Source organism: Emys orbicularis, chromosome 22, assembly GCF_028017835.1.
Source record: "Emys orbicularis isolate rEmyOrb1 chromosome 22, rEmyOrb1.hap1, whole genome shotgun sequence".
NCBI lineage: Eukaryota > Metazoa > Chordata > Testudines > Emydidae > Emys > Emys orbicularis.
The window spans coordinates 3,562,359-3,586,722 of NC_088704.1; the positions used below are offsets into that span (position 1 = coordinate 3,562,359).

Genomic DNA, 24,364 nt, shown 5'->3' on the forward strand with positions numbered 1-24,364 from the left:
ATGCCATAGTTGCCATTATGGAGGATAATGCTATGACAGGAACTGTTTGTGGGAGAACAGTGGCAGAGGGAAATGGAATCACCAGAAACATACATAACTTCAAATTTCTGTGTGGCTTAGTGTTGTGGCATGACATACTGTTTGAAATAAATGTTGTAAGCAAGAGACTCCAAGGTGTTGACCTTGATATATCTGGAGCAATGGAACAACTGGACAAAGCAAAGTCAGACCTACAGTCTTACCGCTCAGATGAGGGATTTCAAAACGTTCTGAAGAGTGCACAGAAGTTGGCAGAGGAACTTCACACTGAAGCTATTTTCCCACCCATTCAAGAATACAAGAGTCACCGAAGAAGACATTTTGATTATGAGGCCTGGGATAATCTCATAAGAGACCCCAAACAACAATTCAAAGTTGAATTCTCTAACCAGGTGCTAGATTGTGCAATACAGTCAGTTGAAGAACATTTCATGCAGCTCAAGGAACACAGCAGTATATTTGGGATGTTGTATGATATTCCAAAACTCTTCACTATACCTGAAGAAGACCTACACCAGCAATGCAGGGCACTAGAGACAGTGTTGACACATGATGACATGCGCGATATTGATGCGAGTGACTTAGGTGATGAACTGAAAGCCTTTTCAAGATATATTTCAGCAGGATCAACTCCAAAGGCTGTTCTGGAATATATTTGCACAAATAAGATGACCACCCTCTTTCCAAATGCTTTTGTTGCTCTGTGCATACTTCTAACACTTCCTGTAACAGTTGCCAGTGGAGAACGCAGCTTCTCCAAGCTGAAGTTAATAAAATCACATCTACACTCCACAATGACACAGGAGAGGCTGGTCGGCCTTGCAAACATCTGAATAGAGCATGAGCTGGCCCAGACTGTGGACCTTTAGGAAGCAGTTCAGATCTTTGCAACCAAGAAGGCCCGGAAAGCACCACTTTGATTATTCAAACAGATAAAAATGCCAGTATTTACTATGCAGACAAGAAAAGTTACATTTGCTGTTCAGGTGTTTGAAAGTTGTTACTTACAACTTAAAATGCCTTGTTCAAAAATTTTTAGTTCTCCTTTATCGGGGTAGGTAGCAGAGCAGTACCATGAGAGGCGTAGAACAGGAAGAAGGCAGAATTGAGACCTTTCAAAGTTTTGGCCCAAGCGAGGGGGTCTGGGGGCATCATTTGAGCTCCCCGCCTCAGGTGCCAAAATGTTGTGGGCCGGCCCTGAGTCAGATACACTGATAAGAGATTCTTCGGTTGGAGTAAAATATTTCACTGAATTAAGTCTCCTGCAGCACCTCAGTAGGTTCCATCAGACAAAGAGGAGCAGCATTGACTAGGCATTGGGAGAACCCAGCCCAGGGAAGTCCATGCTGAGAGTTGCTGCCTGGGGGAGGGGAAATAAAAAGCCCCTCTGCCCCCCCATTTTTTGCAAGCACTGATGTCTCAGTCCCCCGGGGTAACTGTTCCCCCCCCCTCTGCCACCCTCCGGCAACGCCTCACGCCGGGCTTAACCCCGGCTCCTCCCCCCAGCCCTGATTCTGCCCTTCAGCCCCATCCTAACCCCGCCTCCAGCTGCTTGACGCCCCCGGCTATTTCCGCCCAACGCTCGGACTCTGGCCACCCCCGTGGGAAAAGCAGACGGCAGAACCTTATGCTAAAGGGCAGCGGCTTCAGCAGATGTTACTGCGCATGCTCAGTGCCTCCAACCTAGCAAATTCCTACAGCTTTTCGCACTGCGCGGCCCCTCCCGCCCCAGAGCGGAGCACGTGTTGCTGCGCACGCGCGTGTCTGAGGTAGGTCCGCCACGTTGCCGGAGGGAGGCCGGTGGCTGGGTTCCGGTTCCGGGTGAGGGCGGGTCGCCATGGCGGTGCTGGCAGCCAACCCCAACAACCCCGTGGTCTTCTTCGATGTCAGCGTCGGCGGCCAGGTGGGGGCTTGGCCACTGCGGCGCCCGGGTCCGCGGGAGGGGCCGGGGAGAGAGGGGGGTGCGGGGGCTCGGGCCGTGGGAAGAGGCGGGCGGGGTGCGGGGGCTCGGGCCGGGGGTTGCGGAGCGAGGGCTCGGGCCGGCGGAAGAGGCGGGGAGGTGCGGGGCTCGGGCCGGGGGTTGCGGAGCGGGGTGGGGGGGCTCGGGCCGGGGGTTGGGGGGTGGGGGGGTGTGGGGGCTCGGGCCGGGGGAAGAGGCGGGCGGGGTGCGGGGGCTCGGGCCGGGGGTTGCGGAGCGAGGGCTCGGGCCGGCGGAAGAGGCGGGGAGGTGCGGGGCTCGGGCCGGGGGTTGCGGAGCGGGGTGGGGGGGCTCGGGCCGGGGGTTGGGGGGTGGGGGGGTGTGGGGGCTCGGGCCGGGGGAAGAGGCGGGCGGGGTGCAGGGCTTGGGCCGGAGGTTGTGGAGTGGGGTGTGGGGGCTCGGGGCGGGGGAAGAGGCGGGCGGGGTGCAGGGCTTGGGCCGGAGGTTGTGGAGCGGGGTGTGGGGGCTCGGGGCGGGGGAGGAGGCGGGGGGGTGTGGGGGCTCGGGCCGGGGGTTGGGGTGCGGGGCTTGGGCTGGGGGTTGCGGAGCGGGGTGGGGGGCTCGCTGATACTCTCTGTCCCGCCAGGAGATCGGCCGCATGAAGGTGGAGCTGTTCGCTGACGTTGTGCCCAAAACGGCGGAGAATTTCAGGTAGCCTGTGACACTTTGCTCCCACTGAGGCAGCCCAATGCCTGGGGGTCAGTCACGCAGCAACTCATGGTAGGACAGCCCCGTACCTGACCATCCCTCCCTGTAGTGGGGCAGCCCTGCGCTGCACGGTGCCCAGGGTGTCTGATTGGGAAGAGATTTTAGGGGTGGTTGTGCACTGAGTTTCTGCACACGCCTCAGCTGCCACATGCAGCAGATTGCACATGTGATCAGCCCTCTTTAACATCTGCTTTCATCAGCAAGGAAATCATTAACCCTGTTGACAATTAAACTGGATTTCAGAGCCAACATCCCATTCAGATGAGAGGGGTAGTTCACGTTTCTCAAAGCTTAGTTTCAGGCTCTCTGCAGACCCAGCCAGACATCACTGCATCAGTTATACTGAGGTCATGTTTTAAGATGTCTTTATAATATTCAAGACTAGAGGTTTAAATTAAACTAAATCTTAGAATCTGGAGCACAGGATGCACCTTCTGGACTAAAAGTACCTGCTTGCTAGGCTGCCAGAAGCCAGACCAATGTTACCCCTGGCCATTTTTTTTCACCTCTAGGAAATCCTACTCTGAGCATCCGTGTTTTCCTGCCCACCACTGCTTCCATTGAGTCACATTCTGGGGAGGGTGGGAATGGTCACGGGTTTGTCTAAACTCTTCTCCTCAGACATTCATAATTTCCTCTGAACTTTTACTTTTCACTGGTCCCCTAATGGTAAGGGGCAGGGTTAAGACTCTTATCCCCCACATCAAGTCTCCATATTGGAAATAGCCTAGCAGGTGTGGTGGCCTTACTGTTATATCTCCCCATCACCACCCAGGCACCAAATTTTATGCTATCTCCTTGTGAGATTCAGTCCACAGAGTGAGCAAAACTCAGCTGTACATTCAGTCTGGCTAGACTTTTACTAGTTCCTAAGGAAGGAGTGCCTGGCCCAAGCAGCTACTCCCACATGCTCAGAAAAGAGGAGTGAGTCAACCTGCTTGGGAGATGTGTGCATGACTCAGAAACCCAGCAGCCCACTCTGTTCATGTTTGCCCCTTCCTCCCATAGCACCTCAGCACACAAGAGAGATGGCAACTTACTAACTTGGCCCCCTGCTTGCTTACCTCTGGCTGAAGGGTGTCTTGCACACCAGACAGCCCAGTCCCTCAAGATGAGCAAGTGTATGCTCGTCCATCACAGACCTCCACAAAGTGCTGCCCAGTTCCACTTCTCCTGCCTCTTACAAGCCCCAGTATCCGTCTGGTCCTATCCCTCTTCCAGCTACAGAAACAAACCTGGGGAGCTGAAAGTTACTAACAGCTCTTGATGGCACCTGCTTCTAGAGACAGTGTCATTTATTCCTTCTAATAATGGACATCCCTGCTAGTCCTCTTCTGTGAAATATTCAGTGGATAATAATTTGTGTCCTTGATTTTCAAATAACTTTTCAAAGTGACTCACTCAGTGCTGTATTTGTTGTTTTTTCTTTTCAGGCAATTTTGTACAGGTGAATTCAGGTATGTAGGATCAATTTCTGCCTCCTCTTAAGCAGTAAGTTCACACAAGCAGGGAGAGTTATGGACAGAAAGTAGGAAAAAGATGTACTTGTTCTTAACCTCCTGCCAATGATGGTCTTGTTACCTGCATGAATGCAAAATGAAGACTCTTGGAAAACACTCAGTTGACATCAAAAATATTTTTGCTGTTTGTCAGACTGAATTGGCTACAAACTGCAATATTGCCAAACGAGCTGCCCTCCCAAGCAGTGTCAGAGGGAAACATGTCAGGGCAGCACATAGGAATTGATCTCCTCAGATTGGCGCTCTTGGGACTAAAGACTCCTGGGGGGGTTTTGTGTTGTGAGGTGCAATGACTCCCAATGCCCTTTCTTTTTCTTGTAGGAAAGATGGTGTCCCAATAGGTTACAAAGGGAGCACTTTCCACAGGTAAGTACTTTTCCTTCTAATGCTTAAAACAGCTTGGTGAACTACAGGCATTCTGGAGGCATTTAGGGGGAGGGCTAGCTCAGTGGTTTGAGCATTGGCCTGCTAAACCCAGGGTTGTGAGTTCAATCCTTGAGGGGGCCACTTAGGGATCTGGGGCAAAATCAGTACTTGGTCCTGTTAGTGAAGGCAGGGGGCTGGACTCGATGACCTTTCAGGGTCCCTTCCAGTTCTATGAGATAGGTATATCTCCATTTAAAAAAAAAAAAAAGCCCTCTTTTTAAGGACTTCTTTAAACTAAGGGTACGTCTACACTACCCACTGGATCGATTTATCGGGGGTAGTGATTGATCTGTCGGGGATCGATTTATCGTGTCTAGTGTAGATGCGATAAAATCGATCCCCGATTGCTCTGCCGTCGACTCCGGAACTCCACCGCGGCAAGAGGCGGAAGCGGAGTCAACGGGGGAGTGGCAGCAGTCGACTTGCCGCCGTCTTCACAGCCAGGTAAGTCAACCTAAGATACGCCGACTTCAGTTACGCTATTCGCGTAGCTGAAGTTGCGTATCTTAGGTCGACCCCCAGCTAGTGTAGACCTAGCCTCAGAGGCAGGCTGTACACATCAAAAAATAGTAGCTCTGCATTTGTTTTCCTTCTGTAACCTCTGTCTTGGGTGACTGTCCGCTGCAGTTCTTGCTAGCCCTTCTGTTGTACTTACAGAGAGAAACCACAGCCTTCTAGGTGCCTTTGACCCAATATACAGGCAGTACCTACTCCTTTCTCTGCCTCTCTTGAGATCAGGGTTCAGTTCCCTTTGAGTACATCACCAGATCTAACGGCCAAGGGCCGCAATTCATTTTAGCTTAAACAGTGGGAATTATATATTGATGCATTGTGGGGAATATCTCTATTTTTCACTGACATTAAGCTTCTCAAGAAGTTTTTTCAGAAAAAAGTAACTTTTTTTTTTTTTTAATTACTTTAGAGTCATTAAGGATTTCATGATACAGGGAGGTGACTTTGTAAACGTAAGTACTCTGTGTTCTTTTCCTTTCTTAAAGGATGTGATGTGTTGCTCTCTTTCCTGGGTATATATTCATCTGTTTTCTATTCACTATTTCTCTTATGAGAAGATATTACTTGAGAAGCTTTGCTGGTGTTTTCCTACTCTCTGCACTGGAATAAATTGGAACGTGCTAGGAAACAGGTATCTGGGAACTGGGCAAAATGTTTTCTCTGCGGCAACTGGAACAGCATTAGCTAAATCATCATGTATTTCTGACATGCAAAAATTCCCTTTCCTTGGGTGAGAGGTGCCAGGCTCTTCTGCCGCAATGACCGTCCTCTGCAAAGTGGGGTTTCCGTGGCCTGCTGGAGGTGCCTCTGACCATGAGAGAGTTCATTCCACATAACACCAATGTTCTCCATCATCTTTTCTGGAGAACGTTTGGTCTGCCAGTTGAGGGTTGAATTTGATGTTCATGTTTTCAAAAGAAAGTGTAATTTTCTGCACTACCAGATTAACAAGTGTTTCATAAACTGCATCTCACACTGGTGAAGAAAAATTATAATTGGCTGTGTGGCGAGAACGTCTCTATTTAGAGGAAATGGAGCTTCTACTAAGGGTGACTAAGTTTGATGGTTTTTCCCCTACTGAACTGTCTCAGAATTAAAAGATAATTTCTGCTTGAAATTTCTAGGCTTCATGCTTTGATAAGAGGAGAATATTTTTTGAAGTTTGAGGTTCATTGAGCTATTTGGGAGTTGGGAAAATTGGTATTTTTTTTCACTTGGAATTATGAGTTGGCAAAATGAAAAACAGCTGGCTGTTCAAAACAAATCAAATAAAAATGGTCTTGCTTTGATTCTTGATGATAGCTCTCCCAAACTGGCCACAGGAAGCTTGGTTTAGCCACGTATGTTTGTTTAAAGTCAGGTTCTTTACTCGTGAATGCTCTTCTAAAACCCACAGGGACGTCTGACAACTTCCAGTAGAAGTTTAGCAAAAATTACAAGATCCATTGACACTTGTAACTTACTACTACTACTAATTATGAGAGAAAAAAATTGTTTATTACTGTAGAGCTGGGAACCAACTGAGAGCGTTGTGCTGGGCATTAGACTGAGAGCAGTAGCTGGCCCCTCCCTTGAAGATCTTGCAGTCTAACCAGGCAAGACTAACAGTGACAGGGTAGAATGTACAGAGCAGAATAAGCAGTGATAGCGGCAAACATCATGTTAGTGCCACTGTGCTTTTTCTTAGTGTTTGGTGTGATTTAGTGAGGGAGGGTCTAAGCTAAACAGAAAGACAAGGGGAGCGGGAGAGAGGAGGGGTCTGGGGCAAACACCAGTCAGCACAGGGGAAAAGAATGTCCAGTCAAAACGGGGGGGAAAATACATCATCCGTGTCTAGAAGCCCCTACTTACACTGCTTCTGCAGCTGCTCTGCCAGTTTTGGCCTCAGGCAGGTTTGTTCTGACTCACTGTTTCTTTCCCTAAGGCCACATGTCTGAAGGCAAGGGGTATGCCACAGGAGCCCTAGTGCCCCCAGAGGGGGTCTCCCCTGCACAGTTCTGGATCTGGAGGGTTGTGAGGAAGCAGTGGCCCTCCTGCACTCCCAAGTAATAATACTTGTAGGAATCACCAGTTAGACATCATGGAAGTCGGGTTGTCAAGTGGTTAAAAAAAAATTAATCATGCGGTTAAAAAAAATGAATCGTGTGGTATTAAACAATACAAGAATACCATTTATTTAAATATTTTTGGATATTCTCTACATTTTCAAATATATTGATTTCAATTACAACACAGAATACAAAGTGTACAGTGCTCACTTTATATTATTTTTTATTACAAATATTTGCACTGTAAAAACAAAAGAAATAGTATTTTTCAATTCACCCAATACAAGTACTGTAGTGCAATATCTTTATCATACAAGTTGAACTTACAAATATCAAATTGTGTACAAAAATAACTGCACTCAAAAATAAAACAGAGCCTACAAGTCCACTCAGTCCTACTTCTTGTTCAGCCAATTGCTCAGACAAGTTTATTTACATTTGCAGGAGATAATGCTGCCCACTTCTTGTTTACAATGACACCTGAAAGTCAGAAAAGGCGTTCGCATGGCACTGTTGTAGCTGGCATCGCAAGATATTTACGTGCCAGATGCACTAAAGATTCATATGTCCCTTCATGCTTCAACCACCATTCCAAGGGACATGTGTCCATGCCGATGACGGGTTCTGCTCGATAACAATCCAGAGCAGAGCAGACCAACGCATGTTCATTTTCATTATCTGAGTCAGATGCCACCAGCAGAAGGTTGATTTTCTTTTTTTGGTGGTTCGGGTTCTGTAGTTCTGCATCGGAGTGTTGCTCTTTTAACTCATCTGAAAGCATGCGCCACACCTCGTCCCTCTCAGATTTTGGATGGCACTTCAGATTCTTAAACCTTGGGTCGAGTGCTGTAGCTATCTTTAGAAATCTCACATTGGTACCTTCTTTGCGTTTTGTCAAATCTTCAGTGAAAGTGTTCTTAAAATGAACAACATGTGCTGGGTCATCATCCAAGACTGCTATAACATGAAATATATGGTAGAATGCGGGTAAAACAGAGCAGGGGACATACAGTTCTCCCCCAAGGAGTTTAGTCACAAATTTAATTAACGCTTTTTTTTTTTTTTTTTTTAATTAGCATCATCAGCAATGTTTAGCAGATCTGGCACGTAAATACCTTGCAATTCCAGCTACAAGGGTGCCATGCGAATGCCTGTTCTCACTTTCAGGTCACATTGTAAATAAGCCTACAGCATTATCTCCTGTAAATGTAAACAAACTTGTTTGTCTTAGTGATTGGCTGAATAAGAAGTAGGACTGAGTGGACTTGTAGGCTGTAAAGTTTTAAATTATTTTGTTTTTGAGTGCAGTTATGTAACAAAAAAAATCTACATTTGTAAGTTGTACTTTCATGATAAAGAGATTGCACTTCAGTACTTGTATAAGGTGAATTGAACAATACTATTTTTTATCATTTTTACAGGGCCATACAAAAATCCAAAAATATTTAATAAATTTCAATTGGTATTCTATTGTTTAACAGTACAATTAATTGATTAATTTTTTTGAGTTAATCGCGTGAGTTAACTGCGATTAATCCACAACCCTACATAGAAGTTCTAAATGCCTTTGTAACAGTCCAAGCTTCTAATTTGCAGAAGTGACCTACTGTGCTGGTATAATTTATAAATTGTTTTGAGGCCTGAATGCTGGCAGTTAGGGCGAGTAAAAGCTGCGTCAGCATGGCTGGAACTTCAGCAAAATTATAATATCTGCTTCCCATAAGCACCTCATCTGAGGCCTCACAGACAGTCATCCACTGGAAAAGCCAGTTGAGGGGATCACTTCCTTGTACTTAAAACAGCTGAGGCTAGCCCTCACCCCTGAGCCTTCCTCCAACCCCCCCTTTCCACCATGCTTACCCTTCATCATCACCACCTCTGCCTCATTTGTCACCTGTGATCCTTTTAAACTTCCCACCCACGCCTTCCCTTCTCTCCTCCCTTCTGTTTCCTCCAGAATGTCTGCTGTGCCTAAGGGCATGGCTACACTGGAAACTTCAAAGCGCTGTCGGGGGAATGCTCCTGTGGCAGCGCTTTGAAGTGCAAGTGTGGTCGCGGGTGAGTGCTGGGAGAGAGCTCTCCCAGCGCTTCTGGTAATCCACCTCCACGAGGGGATTAGCTCCCAGCGCTGGCGCTCGGAGCCTATTTACACTAGTGTTTTAAAGCGCTCTGACTTGCTGCGCCCAGGGGGGTGATTTTTCACACCCCTGAGCCAGCAAATTAGAGCGCTATAAAATGTAAGTGTAGACCAGCCCTAAAATGATCCACTCGCTACCATCCATAACCTCTTGTTTCCTGGCTCTGAGACCTAGACTCCACCCCTCACTTGACACCGTCTGTCGTTGCTCTCCTGTAGTTTCATGTGGCAATGGGAGCAAGTCTCTGGCTAGTATGAGGAAGGCGGGCGAGGTAGCAAGGGCTGAATCCTAGTTACTTTTAGAACATTGACTCCTGGTTTCCTTACTCTAAAATGTTCAGATGTTTTCAATTTTAACATTCTTGTTAACACTAGTTTTCAAATGGAAATATGTTCTGAATTGAAACTGATTTAACAAAGCGGTTTGTCTGGGAATTTTAAATATATGCTACAGAATGCACTTTTATTGAGGTGGGATTTGAACACCTGCCTTCCTCTTTGTACAGGGAGATGGTACTGGAGTAGCTAGTATATACCGGGGTCCCTTTGCAGATGAAAACTTCAAACTCAGACATTCTGCTCCTGGGCTGTTGTCTATGGTAAGTATAAGAAGACAAAGTAGTAGGACTAAAATGGCTCTGTGCTCCTTTGTGGAGATTCTTAGCTTATCTCCTGGCTTGCAGAAGTCTCCTACCTTGCATAGAACGTCTGGAAAAATCCTCATTTAGGGCCAGATTCTACTACTCTGTCATGTTGAGCAGTATTTTACTCTGTAAGTAGCTCCCATTGACTTCAGTGGAACCATTAATGGCGTAAGGTGCTAATGAACATGACTCAAGGTAGCAGTCCAGTCAGTAATTTACCCTTATCTATTAGAATTGTTGGGGAGGGTTTAATTTGCTCTGCTTGTAGAATTATTTGGTCTTACATATTTTTGCACTCCAGTAAGTCTTTCTTCTCTAACTGCTAATTGTTATTAAACACCACCCCAACTAATGTTGAGTCGGGGAATTGAATAGCTATAGAAATAGTGTTTGAATCTTGTATAATATATGCTCCAGGCTTCATTTTATAGAAACACAGCCACATGAGGTATGTAGGTTGGAACATACAAAATGCCATGCTGGACCAGACGAATGGTTTATCTAGTGCAGTATGTTGTCAGTAACTAGCTATTTCAGAGGATGGTACCCCCATAATAGACAGTTGTGCTGGAACATGACTGGGCAGAACCCCAGATAGTCTGTGATTCTGAAGCTGGAGAATTTGTTGCAGAATTCTCCTTTCTCCGTGTTAATTTAAGTAACCTGTTTCTGGGCCACCGCCTGGCTGCAAAGAGAACCTCGAAAACATGAACCAAGTATAATTGATGCAGTGATGTCTTCCTGAGACAGCCTGAAATGACAGCTTTGAGAGGTGTGAACTGCACCACACCTTGCAGAGCCTTGTTAACTCCGAAACCTGTAGAGGGCTAAATTTCATCATTAACTGTTTCACTGCTGATCATTTTAGCAGAGACATCCAGCTAACCTGTTTATCCTATAATCCTAAACGCCCTTCCTAACTGCAGAAAGCCATAACTTTCCCCTACACAGATCCCTAAATTTTCAGCTTCACCTGTGACAATTTCTATGATGCAGTAAGTGTCATCAATACAAAGGACATACCCTTCCCCCAAGTGCACAGTGTGATGTTATGGATCTCCACACAGTATTATGCTGGCCCCAAAGCTCTTACAGAGCCACAGAAAAATCTCTGAGAGCCAGCTGGCTGCACACACTCACAAATAACATAAGAATGGCCATACTGGGTCAGACCAAAGATCCATCTAGCCCAGTCTCCTGTCTTCCGACAGTGGCCAATGCCAGGTGCCCCGGAAGGAATGAACAGAACAGGTAATCATCAAGTGATCCATCCCCTGTCACCCATTCCCAGCTTCTGGCAAACAGGCTAGGGACACCGTCCCTGTCCATCTTGGCTAATAGCCATTGATGGACTTATCCTCCATGAATTTATCTAGTTCTTTCTTAAACCCTGTTATAGCTTGGCCTTCACTACATCCTCTGGCAAGGAGTTCCACAGGTTGACTGTGCGTTATGTGAAAAAATACTTCCTTTTGTTTGTTTTAAACCTGCTGCCTATTAATTTCATTTGGTGGCCCCTAGTTCTTGTGTTATGAGAAGGAGTAAATAACATTTCCTTATTTACTTTCTCCACACCAGTCATGATTTTATAGACCTTTATAATATCCCCCCTTAGTTGTCTCTTTTCCAAGCTGAAAGGTCTCAGTCTTATTAATCTCTCCTCATACATCAGCTGTTCCATACCCCTAATCATTTTTGTTGCCCTTTTCTGAACCTTTTCCAAGTCCAGTATATCTTTTTTGAGATGGGGCGACCACATCTGCACGCAGTATTCAAGATGTGGGCGTATCATGGATTTATACAGAGGCAATATGATATTTTCTGTCTTATTATCTATCCCTTTCTTAATGATTCCCAACATTCTGTTTGCTTTTTTGACTGCCACTGCACATTGAGTGGATGTTTTCAGAGAACTATCCACAGATCAGATTCAGATGATCTGTTATTGCTCAGCAAGGGCTCTGAGGCCACAGTCCGCATCATAGCACATGGCACTTCTTGCTTTTTTCTTTGCTCTACATATTGTGGAGCCAATATTAACTTTAGAATCTAGTCCAGGAGTGACAGCTCACTCTTGTTTCAGGCGCCTCTGGCTTGAGATGTTCTATTCCCTAACTTTTTTGTGTTTTGTTTTTGCATTTTCAATCAGGCCAACAGTGGCCCAAGTACAAACGGGTGTCAGTTCTTCATCACGTGCTCCAAATGTGACTGGCTGGATGGGAAGCATGTTGTGTTTGGTGAGTAGCTGCAGCACAGTGTGATATCCTGATCATTTACCCCTTCCGGTTCAACCACATGGTTTTTATTGTCGTTTCCCATTAATCTTACGCAAGTGGAGTAAGAGCTTCTATGGAAATGTGCCTCGAAACCTACTGCTATTGTGAAAGCAGTAATAAATCAGCCAGCTAATGACGACTTGTTTGAGGGAAAGATGGGGAGAACTGATGCTTATTTTATGTGGCGTGGTGAAATAGCAGTGACACTAGAGTTTGCATACCGTAATTTTACAAAAGCACACGTTTTGTGTCAGACTGTAAGATCTTACGGGCGGGTCTGTCTCCTTTTATTACTGAACTAATGTCTAATATTGGCTCCTTATTGGGTCCTCAGGGCACTATGCAATATAAATATTTGATAATAGCCATTTTTGCTGTTCACAAACAACACAAACTGCATCTCCATCAGTGGGATTATTTCTAATAATACACCAGAGTCTCAGTCTGATTTCCATGCACGCCCTACCTGCTGGGAAGATGCACATTGCCTGTCCTGAAGATATAGACACCAGCCCCATGTCTGGGAAGGTTGTAGTTGTATTATTTATGAACTCTTTATCAGATCTGTAACAACCCCACAGGCAGGGCCATCCTTAGGCATATGCAGAATACGCAGCTGTTTAGGGCACCACGTAATTTGGGGCATCAAATTTCGTGGTGCCCTAGGCAGCTGCATGCTGCATATACGGCGCTGGCTCCAGCGGCCAGCCCCAGCCCCCCTGCTCCGCCCCCACCCCACCTCCATTCCACCCCTTTCCCCAAGCCCCCTCCCCCGAGCGATGCGGCCCGCGGGATTAGCGGGGGTACTGGAGCCGGCAGAAAGGGTCGGGCCCATACTCGGCAGCGGCGGGAAGTAGAGCGACCCGGCTCCAGCCCGCTCTGCCAGCTCCCAGCCGCCACTGCTGTGAGTGCGGGGGTCGGCCTGACCCCTTCCTTCAAGCCCCCTCCCCCAAGCGACAGGGCAGGGAGCTGGGGGGAGTGGAGCAGGCTGAGGCCGGGTCACTCTGCTTCCCGCTGCCACCGGTGAGTGCGGGGCGGGGGCGGCGACTCCTGCTGCAGGCGCCCCACTAGTCCCCTGGGCCTCCCTGCCCTGCTGCTGCCCCCCACAGCTCCTGCCCCTGCAGCCCTTGAGTGCAGCCGCCCACGCCCTGCAGGGGGCGTGCAGGTGCTCTGGCTACGTGGGGCACCACCATAGATAGGGCCGGCCCTGCCCACAGTGTCCAGTAGTTATAAATGGGTGAGAGACATCGCTGGGGCAAAGAATGGTGCATGGAGAGGTAGCCAAGTCCAAAGCAAAGGAATCTCAGAGGTATGAGAAATTAGAGTAAAGTATCATCTGTACTTGACAATCTGGGACTACAGAAAAGGTGAATAAGTGCAGTATAGAACTGCTACTAGTAAATATTCTTTTTCCCTTACAGGTAAAATTGTTGATGGGCTCCTTGTCATGAGAAAAATTGAAGTAAGTTTAGTTCCCCATCCTGTTCATGAATGTGCATGCCAGATAGTCGCATGCGGCAGTAATCGGGGCTTCATGTTCCCTCCCTGTCCATGTGCAGGATAATGATGTAACAGTAGTGCCAGGGAGCTCCTTGCAGGGGCTGTGCCCTCTGCAGTGAGGGAGTCCGTCATGTAGATTTACGTAGCAAGACCCAGGGAGTCTTGTGCTGTGCAGTTGGAGGAGCCAGTCAGTGACTGGGAAAGCTCGTTCAGATGGGTTTGGTTGTGGCGCATCGAGTCCTTTCTGCAAACCTGTTTGATTGACAAGTTGAGAACAGGAATGTAAGGGAGATTGGTTCTGTGATGCTGCATGGTAATGTGAAGGGGATGATCAATTCCCTGAGTTCTTCAGTTGAAATCTAATCAACACCACCTAATAATCAATATTAAACAAGGTTTCCAGGTGCTGCAGATACACACATGTGTGTGTTGACCAGTGAATTCCATATTTAGAATGGTGTGTGGCTAATAAACACACAGGGCCTGTTAATATACTCTTGTAAAGTGTCAGTGTACCACTGTGATGGATGGCTGAATAGACAGAGCACCCCCGGCATTCTGCTTTCTGACTGGGTGCTTGAGTGCAAATCTTGGATCCCAGAGCTGAGCCAGGAATAGAGAATCCAGAGGGGGAAAGACATTACAGAGCTGACAACAGCTCCACTTAAAGCCTCATGTTAACCTTCACTGAGAAGGTCTCATGCTGGGAATCATACAGCACAATTCCTTTATTGCTAGCTCTGTTTTAAGAAAACCACTGTATAGGTGACTTTTGTTAAAATTTTCTGTTAGATATACAGAAAGTGTAAACTTTCCCTGATCACCTTGTCTGATTGCAGTAAATTGGAGGTGTAGCCAACACAGAAGAGACCAAAACTGCCACATAGCTTAGAGGCATTATAACCAGGGCTGGAGACCAGAAGGAGATTCCTCTTGCGGTGTTTCCCACCAGAAGTACTTTAATAAACAAAAGGAGGATAACTGTGTACCTCTTTTGTAGGATGCCCATGATGGGCATAGTAGAAAGAAATTAAGTGACACACACAAAGAGCATTGGCCCAAGTCCAGAATGATGTGTGATTTCTGAGGATGCACCTGGTGCAGCCTTACTCAATAGCTCCCCCTTCTGTACAAATGTGGGGTTGCTTTTCTCTTTAAAGTGACACTAATTACAGTATCAAAGACCTAAAGCCAAAGATATCTCAAGTGACATGATCCATATTGCATCTCACTGGAAGCTACATGTATCTTTGCTGCCTTCACTTTGTTCCCCATTTGTGAGGTCAGAGTCTCTCCCATGTCTCTCAGCTCTGCAGTAAAGAGGCAGTTAGCTGGCTCTAGGTGAGGGTCCAAGGACATTGCTGCACAAGAGAAGAGGAAATGAAAGAGCAGCAGTCATGAGTCAGACATAGTCCAAGTGCAGTTCCTCCGTATTCGTGAGGCTCAGTTACCATGAGTCTCTTATCCAGCCTCTCAAAATAGCTTGTGACTCCCTCTAACTTGCTGTGTATTTATACCTTGTAACTGTGTGGATTTTTTGTCCCCCCAGAATGTACCTACTGGTCCAAATAACAAACCCAAACTGCCAGTGGTCATCTCGCAGTGTGGTGAAATGTAGAGCAATGAATGCAGAAATCTCGGTAGGTCTGTCAGTCTTCATCAGTTTGGCTGAGAAACTATCTGATAAGAGGTGATTGTGATTGAAATCCATCTGTCACTGCCTTGAAGTTCACAATGTGCGGTTCTGCCATCTTGCAAAGAGTGAAGAGTTTCATATTTTGTGGGAGATGCAAGTAAATCTAAAAGCCCAAGAAAGTAACTGCTGAAGAATAGAGGATTCTGTATTTCCTAATTCAAGGAAGCTTTGGCATCGTCCCTCCTGGGGCCTGTGTCGTGAAGTTGAAGCACTTGCTGTCAGGATGGGGAGGGGTCTTGTCAGCTCCTGAAAGTCATCCTCTCTTCTGACTACAGAAGGTACCATTCTCCTGATCCATGGTCAGATGTTTCTAGCACTTACTATGCTCCTGGCCACCTTGGCTTGCTCACATAGTCGTTGGTACTTAAGGTCATAGACAGCGCCAGAGACCTTGTATTAAAGTACAGTGCTGTCTTCCCCACTCATCCAGCTACTTCATCCCAGACAAAAAGCATTTCAACACGTGTGCGCAGATTACAGCATGTCAGTCTGCAACTTGATTTTAAAATGAATTTGCCAAACATCTGTTTTTGTTAGCCTTTTAGCCACCGACTTTCAGATTTTAACAAGCAGATAGTGGCATGGAGGCACTGCACACGATTCTTCTCCACTCATATCATCTGCAAGATGAACAGAACTGCTTTCTGAAAACAAGCTAAGCCCAAATCATTCCCAAAATACCTGCATAGAGGCAACCTTCCCTGCCACAAGGAAGGGTTTAGATCCACAGTGCTTTGCAGACATTTAGGACCCGATCCTGGAAGGTGCTGAGTGCCGTCAGCCCCTTAGAGACGGCATTCAGTGCTTTACAGGATTGGGCCCTCAATAAATGAAGTCTCCAGCTATGGTAGGTAAGTAATATCACCATTCTGTGCTGCTTCCTCTCCCCAGTTCGCAGTTCCTGTTACCTGGGTAGTTGTGCTAAGATGATGAACAGTGAAATCGTTAATAATGTTGACGTTGAAATTGCCATCTTGAGGTTTCAGCTTCCCCACTGGGCTGATGCGTGGAGCATGCTTCACTCAGAGGCGGGCGTTAAGTTGCTTACAGACTTGGGCAGGTGTTTACACTCTGCTCACAGTTTTCAAAGCTTCTTTTGCAGTTGTGGTGGCTGGGAGCATAATTTTTAAATGAAAGCTGAGATTCTGCTGCAGAGTCCATGGCCACAGAATTGTGGCATTCCCATGTCCCTGACAGGGACTAGCTGACATACAGCTACAGACACTGTGGCTCAGCTGAGTCCCACTGCACAGCAATGTAACCCAGAGCACGAGTGCCGAATTCCATCCCTTCAGCTGTTCTTCTTGGGGATCAGTTAGTCAGAGGATCCTGTGCACTCTGAGGTGGCTGTTACTATTACTGATCTCCTTTCTCCTCCCACTTCCAGGTAGTCACTGGTCCCTCGTTACCCATCACTGCAGCTGCCCCAGACTTTTCCTGCAGGCCATATCTGTGCTGCTGGCACTTCTACAGAAGTTTCTGATATTCAGGATGTACAACTTTAAAAAAAAAAAAAAAAAAAAAAAAAAAAGTTCCAGTGTAAATAAAGCATTTTGTTAAATGTCTGTGCAGTGTTGTTCAGTTAGAATATTTCAGGCTGGATTCTTGGACAGGTGTACTTTTTTTTTTTTTTTTTTGCAGGTGAATGTACTTTGAGTATTGAATAAAAGGTAACCAAATATCTAATTATCTGTTTATTTTGCTGGGTAATTTGTGTGTTAATTTTTCCATAACCACAATTTCCCTTGTTTTAAAAAAAAAAAAAAAAAAAAAAAAGTTCTCTATGGTTGGGCTATTCTTTTTCCAGTGAGACGCTAACAACAGCCGAGAGCTATTAGCAGAAGAGAGATTAATTAATTTCCTTTTGTGTGACCCTTTCCATGAGGAAGCCCCAGGAGGATTACCAAGGGATCATTTGGTAATAAATATCCAGCAATTTGTGACATCTGGTTACAGCTTGCATCCCAATACCCTCGAATGACCAGACATGGCCACCATATAAGTATAACTCCTCTTTCACCACAATTTCTTCAACATTTATCCCCATTCAATCTTTTTTTTTTTTTTTTTTCCCATCTGACTGGTGTGAGGTACCATTGAAACAGCATCTTAAGGAAATTTTATTGTATTGTGCTAGACACTGAGGTTTCTGGTCCTCTTTCTGCATCAAATCACATACCTCTAGGGTAAATTGGCTATCCATATCCTTTTCCCGGTGTGTCATACAGGGACACTTATTTGTTAGGAAAGCTGTCTGCAACAATTGATGTTATAATTTTTTTGCTTCCTAATTGACTGGATGCCATTGCTTCTATTAAAATTAGCTTTCTGTATAAAACAGGTTGTCTAGAAAGTTGAGAAACACAATGCCTGACTTGAAACTACTGGTACCAGGGGAAAGTGGGCCAGTTAACATTAATTTTGATCCTTAAATAAGTTAGAAGTTTCTTTACTGAATAGTTGGTCAACTGTGTGTATTCCTTGGCTCTCCCAGTCTTTGAAGCTCTCTAGTTTGCAATTTGGATAAAGTTCTGGATTATTTGCAATGGGTGTCATTGGTGAGGAAAAAGAGTGTAGCTTATCTCTAGTGCTATCCCAAGCCCATAGAGCCCTTCACTAAAGGATGTGTGTAAATTTCTGGAGGGTGTGATTTTTTTTTTAATTAATCCATGGTAGCTAGCGATGTTTACACTACTGCAATTTTTTTATTCAATAAAAACCCAGTGTTGGTGGGGTTAGAGCACCCCCAATTCACTACTGCTTTGAACTGGCTGTCTTAATAGTACCATAGATTATTTGGAACAGCCATTCCACCCTGTGTAATGGTTCTGTATAAACTATCTATTCTCACTCTCTTTTCTTATTCTATATGAATTCTAATTACATCCTCTGTATTCCTGCTAGTGTTTTATCTGGAACAATCAAAGAAAGATTTTAAAACTATAAAGATATCTTGGCAGAATATTCAGTTTGACTGTGGCTACTCTTCCCAACCAAAAAATTGCATACTTCCCCTAGCCCCTCAGATCTTTTTTCATTAGCTGAAGTAGAGGTTTGACATTTAAATCATAGAGCTCCTCTAGGTTGAAATTTGAATTCCCAAGTATCTTATAGAACTTGTTGCCCATTTGTACCCAGATGTTTCCTGGGGGAGTGACTTTTCAGCGTCTGGAAATTTTATAGTTAGCATTTCAGATTTGACACAATTTACTTTAAACCCAGACGCTTTCCCAAAATCCTAGATTATTTTGGAAACTAATTTTAGAGAAATATTTGGTTTAGATAAAAAATATTACATCATGTGCATACAATGCCATTTTCTGATTTGTTCCTGAAAGTTCTGTTCCTGTTACGAATCCATTGTTCCTTATCCTCTGTGCAAAAGGCTCCACGGCCAGTGAAAAAGTAAAGGAAACAAATGGATATCCCTGCCTAGTCCCTCTGTGTAATTCAAAAGGGGAGAGTTCACCCCATTAACTGGCACAGTGGCTTTTGGACTAGTGTAAAGAGTAGATATCTATTTAATGAACTTGAGGCCAAAGTCTGTATGGGACAGGACATGAAACAGAAAATTCCCCTCAAAGGCTTTCACTTCATCTAGCGATACCGAGAAATTGATTTTTTTTTTTTAAATCTGGCATTATAGAACCATAGAAATGTAGGGCTGGGGATGATTTTAAGTACTATCTGAATAGTGTCTGCCATTTGTTTATCCTTAATGAATCCAGTTTGATCCTGATTTATGTAAGCTGAGAACATAGCCTGTAAATGTCTAGCTAGTATTTTTCAGTTAACCAGTTATTTTAAACATGTACCGTGTTAATTTTGTATCTTTCCAGTTTCTTAATCAAAATGTTGTGCCATACCAAGTCGACTGCTTTAGAGAAGGCTATATATATATTACATCAATACTATGACTTTTATCAACCAAACTTGTACTCTCATCATAAAAAGCTATCAAGTTAGTGTGCCAGGATCTATTTTCCATAAACCCATGTTGATTAGCATTAATTATATTGCCCTCCTTTAATTAATGGAGTTCCATATCAGTCATTCCATTATTTTGCTGGCATCACTGTCAGCTGCCAAACCTTTAATTATCCAGGTCATCCTATTTATCCATTGAGTGGGTGGTGCTCTCTTTCTCAGCTGTAGAACATTGCCTACCTCTGTGGTCCAGGGTGACAGGAAGCCTGAATCCGCAAAAATGTGGAACATCCCACAAAATTCAGCAGAGCTGAGAAGTCTGTGCGTCAGGCTGCTGAGCTGCCAATTTTCAGGCCAATCTGACCTTCTGGTAGATTTTAAGAGAAGATGCAAAATTTTGGTTTTAATCAGACATGGAGCTGCAGCCTTAACTAAACTGGTAAATAGAAATTTCATCATGTGGAACAGTGGTGCGCACTTTCTCCCCCCATAGGTCAATATCAAGGATTAAACATGGGCCTTCCAGAACCACCGTTCAGCCCTTTAGCATCAGGAGCCTAACACATTTTTGCAATGAGTTATACAGCTATTGGCTAGACAGGAGTAGAATGTTGGGACGCAGGATTCCTGGGTTCTATTCCTGGCTCTGGGATGGAAGTATTTATTGGGGGCTAAAACAATGGTTACACATAGGCTAGCCACACAAACAGCTTTAGCACAGTCAGTACAAAAGGCAATGTGGATGAGCTCCGGTCTCCCCTGTCAGAGATCTGGGTTCTGTTCCTAGCTCTAACAGTGATGACTGAGAGCAACTGTTTAGTTACCTTATCTGTAGAATGGAGACAAGGATAGTTGTTTTTACATGCAGCATAGAACTATGAGGCTTTGCTCCGTAATAAGAGTTGGAAAGTTCACAGGAATAAAAGCCGCCAGTGGAAGAGAAGGCTTGAAGTCACTGACCTATTTTTTTTTTAATATGATACATATTGCACCTGAACCTCTGCAGTGAAAATGCTGTTGCCTGAAATCTCTGTGCCACCACAGGATAAAACAGTTGATGACCAGTACAAAACTGAAGGCAAAACTGGATGCGGGTGTCAGATTCTGGGGTGCAATCCAGACCAGCGAGGGGGTCTGTCACCATCTGCCTCACAAACTTGGGTGCCTCAGAAAGCTTTGCTGCTGTAGCTCCCAACCTGGGCCACTCACAACCAGCCAAAACGCATGCAGGTCAGACCCTGAGTGTCTGTATAGCTGCCGCCTTGGTCCAGCATCTCTGACCCCAGCAGCCTGTCAGCAACACTCTAGCCAAGCAGCCTTGGTTACCATTGGTAGAGGGACCCCAACGCAGTTCCGAGTTTTCTCAAAAACATGTGTTCTACACAGCCCAGCCCTCTCCTGGACAGTTCAGATATTAAGATGTGTTGCCCCTGTATGGAGTCACTATTCAAGTTTGCTACTTTAACTGGAGTTAAAACAGTTCAGTTTAAACACAGCTCTGGATTGGTTTAGATTAAAAATAAAACAAGTTTATTACCAAAGAAGATTGGATTTTAAGTGAAATCACATATCAGAGAATGGTAGAAATGGTTACAAGCAGATAAAAGTGAAAATGCATCTAAAAGTCTAAAACTTAATCGAGCAAGTTCTGGTTCAAGGCTCTGTTTAAGATGACCTTTCTCACCCACAGTGTTCCTGCAAGATGGTGACTGACCCTTTCCTTGGTCAGGATCTCTCCCAGAGACCCTAAGGTGCTGGTGCCGTTGTCTTCTTAAGTGAAAGAGAAAACTCGGGGTTCTGCCCCTTTCTTTTATAGTCCAGTGAACCTTGGGGGTTTACCATTCAAAGTTAGGTTTATTCAAGCAGTAAAGAAGTTGACATGGAGTCTGGTGGTGAAGGGAAGGCTCCATGCCTTTTCTTCCCCACCTGTGTTTACTGTCTCTCCTGCCATCTCCTCCCCCTGCTGTCTGAGGACCTGGTTTACTACTTATATTTAAACTGGGGTAAACAAACACTCCTTTGTTTTAGGATAGACCTGTTTAACAGATTCTGCATAGGCAGGGCTGTGTGGTTTTAGATATATGCTAATAACATCATACTGGGGGATTTCATAGTATTACATATAATGTTGCTACATACATTTCACTATGATACTATTGACCAGTGAGTTATTAGTTTTCAAATGATACCTCACAAGGCATATTTTGCACAAAGATTATTACAATAGCCATGTAGGGTGTGAATACAGAGGTGCTTTTGGTCATAGCTGGTTGGTAAAAAATGCTCCCCCATCAGATCTCAAGGAAGATAACCAAGTACAATCCTGGTCTTTAAAATCCTCTACGCAAGGAGGGAGCATCAACTTCTGGGAAATTAGTGTTCAATTAAATATTCCCTGGACCGCAACAAATTGGAAGGGCCAAGTCTGCACTAGTCAGCCAGACCCAGTAACACACTATCATCTTGGACCCAAGACAATTTCTCTTGAAGAAGAAGGGAATTTTCATGTCTTAGACTGTGAACTGGTTACACAACATTCTCCTGGATCAACTGGCCCAAGACGACTGTTCCTGGGGTGCAACCTGAACTGTGGGAGCGCTAAGCCCTCTGTCCCACATAAGAACGACCATAGTGGGTGAGACCAAAGCACAGGCGCCAACTTTTCAAAGTGCTGGGGTGCTCAACCCCTTCCCCCAAGCCCCCACCCACACCCTGGTTCTTCCTGCCCCCGCTCTACCCCCCACCCCGCCCCTTCCCCTAAGAGGGCTGCATCCTGGCTCCTCCCCCAGCACACCGCGAACCAGCTGTTTGCAGTGGGTGGGAGGAGGAGGTGCTGAGCCGTGGGGCCTGCCGGTGGGCGGGAGGCGCTGGCAGGGGGTCAGAGGGAGCTGATGGGGGGCTGCCGATGGGTGCTCAGCACCCACCATTTTTTCCCCAGGGGTGCTCCAGCCTTGGAGCACCCACAGAGTTGGCGACTATGGACCAAAGGTCCATCTAGCCAAGTATTCTGTCTTCCAACATTGGCCAATGCCAGCTGCTTCAAAGGGAATGAACAGAACAGGGAATCATCAAGTAATCCATCCCCTGTCACCCATTCCCAGTTTCTGGCAAAACCGAGGCTAGGGACCCACCAACCTGAGCTATCCCTCACACTGTGATGCTGTCGGCAAGCTACAAACCTCTGGCAAGTACTGTACTTACATAGACACCCAACTGAGTTACATGAATGCTTCTCCCAGCCACTCATGAACCAACAATAGAGAGGCCCCAGCCAATTCCCCCCAGCTCCTCAGCCTTGCACCCCAGAACTGTACCGTCTTGCCCTGGTCAGAAGCCTGAGCAGTGTACGTTCATTACCCAGTCTGTCCGCCCTCGATATGGAGCAGACACACACCAGCCTTTGTAACTGAGCTGAGATTGCCCAAGCACTTCAACCAAAACACACTGTTTTAGGTAAAATATAAAACAGATTTATTTATTAACTACAGAAAGACAGATTTTAATGATTATAAGTAGTAACTGTAGTTTCCCCCCCCTTGGTTAAGCATTCTCCATTGTCTCCGTGCTCTTTCTGAGAAGTCTTCATTGTATACAATTCCTGGGATAGTGGCTTCTCTTTAATGGGCCATCAGCATATCTGGCTACTCCACTGTTGTACCTGAAAGGCTGGTTGTGGGTGTTCCCAACCTCACAACATATTTCAGTAGCACACATATAGCAAAACTTTGTAACTCCACATACAACAATAGCACACACAATCCAATAGGATATTGATGTTCAACAGATCAAGACTTTTAAAATGATACCGCACAAGGCATACTTTGTACAAAACAAATCATAAATAAATGACAGTGGTGAATATGGGGGTTCCAGGGTGCTGATTTGAGGTACAGAGTGCCACAATGACCTTTGCTGCACTTGTCAAAGGACTCCTGACTTGCACATGATCACAGACTTGTCTGTTGATATCTCAGAGACAGAGATTTGCTGTAATTGTACTGGCCAGTGCCTGAGAAATTAACTGAAGAGAATGAGTGTGCTGAAAATCCCTCATAGTTGGTGTGGTTTGAAAATCTCTCCCAAGTATATCCAGAATAATGAGATTTTCAAAAGCACCTAGATGATTTAGGAGCACCAGTCCCATTGAAAATCCATGTCACATAGGGTAAAACTTTCAAAAGTGCTTAAGTGATTTAGAAGTCTAAATTCAATTTTCAAAAATGACTCAGGTAGTTAGGGCTAGATCCACAAAGGGATGTAGACACCCAACTGCCTCTTTAGGCACCTAAATCCAACATCTGTTGCCAATGACCTTTTCAAGAGCACTGTTCAGCTGTTGGCTAAACCCGTAAGACCCCAACAGTCCCTGGGGTTCCACTGACGGGCATGCACAAACCTGCCTACGCCTTTATGCTGCCAAATGCTTAACAAGCTGCGCAGCAGCTCTTGCCTTAGCCCCGGTGGGATTCTCAAACTAGGCCTTCCCCCACCTATCTCCCTAGCAGCGTCTAATCTGATAGGCCTGTCTGAGCCCATGATCTGGTGCTGCATAGACCACCAGTGGAACAGTTCCAACAGGAGAGATTGAGAGAGCCCCACCCCAGAATTCCTCATAGCCTGGTGGTTTGGGACCCCCCTGCGGTGGGAGACGGGTTCAAGCCCCTGCTCCAAATCAGGCAGAGTGTCTCATCCTAGGGGAGTGCCCTGACCACTGGGCTATTGGATTTCAGGGTGGGGCAGGGTGTGTCTGTGGTTTAATGGTGGTTAAAGGAGTTGGTTTATCTGACCTTTGATGGGTTCTCCCAGAGGAATGACAACAGCCACCCCATAGAAAGAGGGAAGGGGGCAAAATAAAATAAATAAAACACTCCAGGGTCAACTAATTCCACTGAGGGGACACAGAGATGGGAACACAGGCACAACTGAAGCATGCCAGCAGCGGGGCACCAAGC

At 45.6% G+C, this 24,364-nt stretch overlaps 1 protein-coding gene across 1 annotated transcript; it reads left to right on the forward strand.

Annotated features, from left to right (window-relative positions):
* Positions 1-1,805: 1,805 nt before the first annotated feature.
* PPIH (peptidylprolyl isomerase H) lies at positions 1,806-17,165 on the forward strand. Its single transcript, XM_065421179.1, has 10 exons — positions 1,806-1,942; positions 2,604-2,668; positions 4,159-4,182; positions 4,567-4,611; positions 5,594-5,636; positions 9,876-9,968; positions 12,163-12,250; positions 13,711-13,751; positions 15,339-15,429; positions 16,873-17,165. Exons 1-9 carry the CDS (start codon positions 1,877-1,879, stop codon positions 15,405-15,407), a joined length of 534 nt encoding a protein of 177 aa, XP_065277251.1. The 5' UTR covers positions 1,806-1,876; the 3' UTR covers positions 15,408-15,429; positions 16,873-17,165.
* Positions 17,166-24,364: the final 7,199 nt, after the last annotated feature.

Coding starts and splice junctions, on each gene's coding strand:
- PPIH (XM_065421179.1), top strand. CDS start 1,877: ATGGCGGTGCTGGCAGCCAACCCCAACAACCCCGTGGTCTTCTTCGAT. Junction 2,669..4,158: donor AAAACGGCGGAGAATTTCAG/GTAGCCTGTGAC, acceptor TTTTCTTTTCAG/GCAATTTTGTACAGGTGAAT. Junction 4,612..5,593: donor AAAGGGAGCACTTTCCACAG/GTAAGTACTTTT, acceptor TAATTACTTTAG/AGTCATTAAGGATTTCATGA.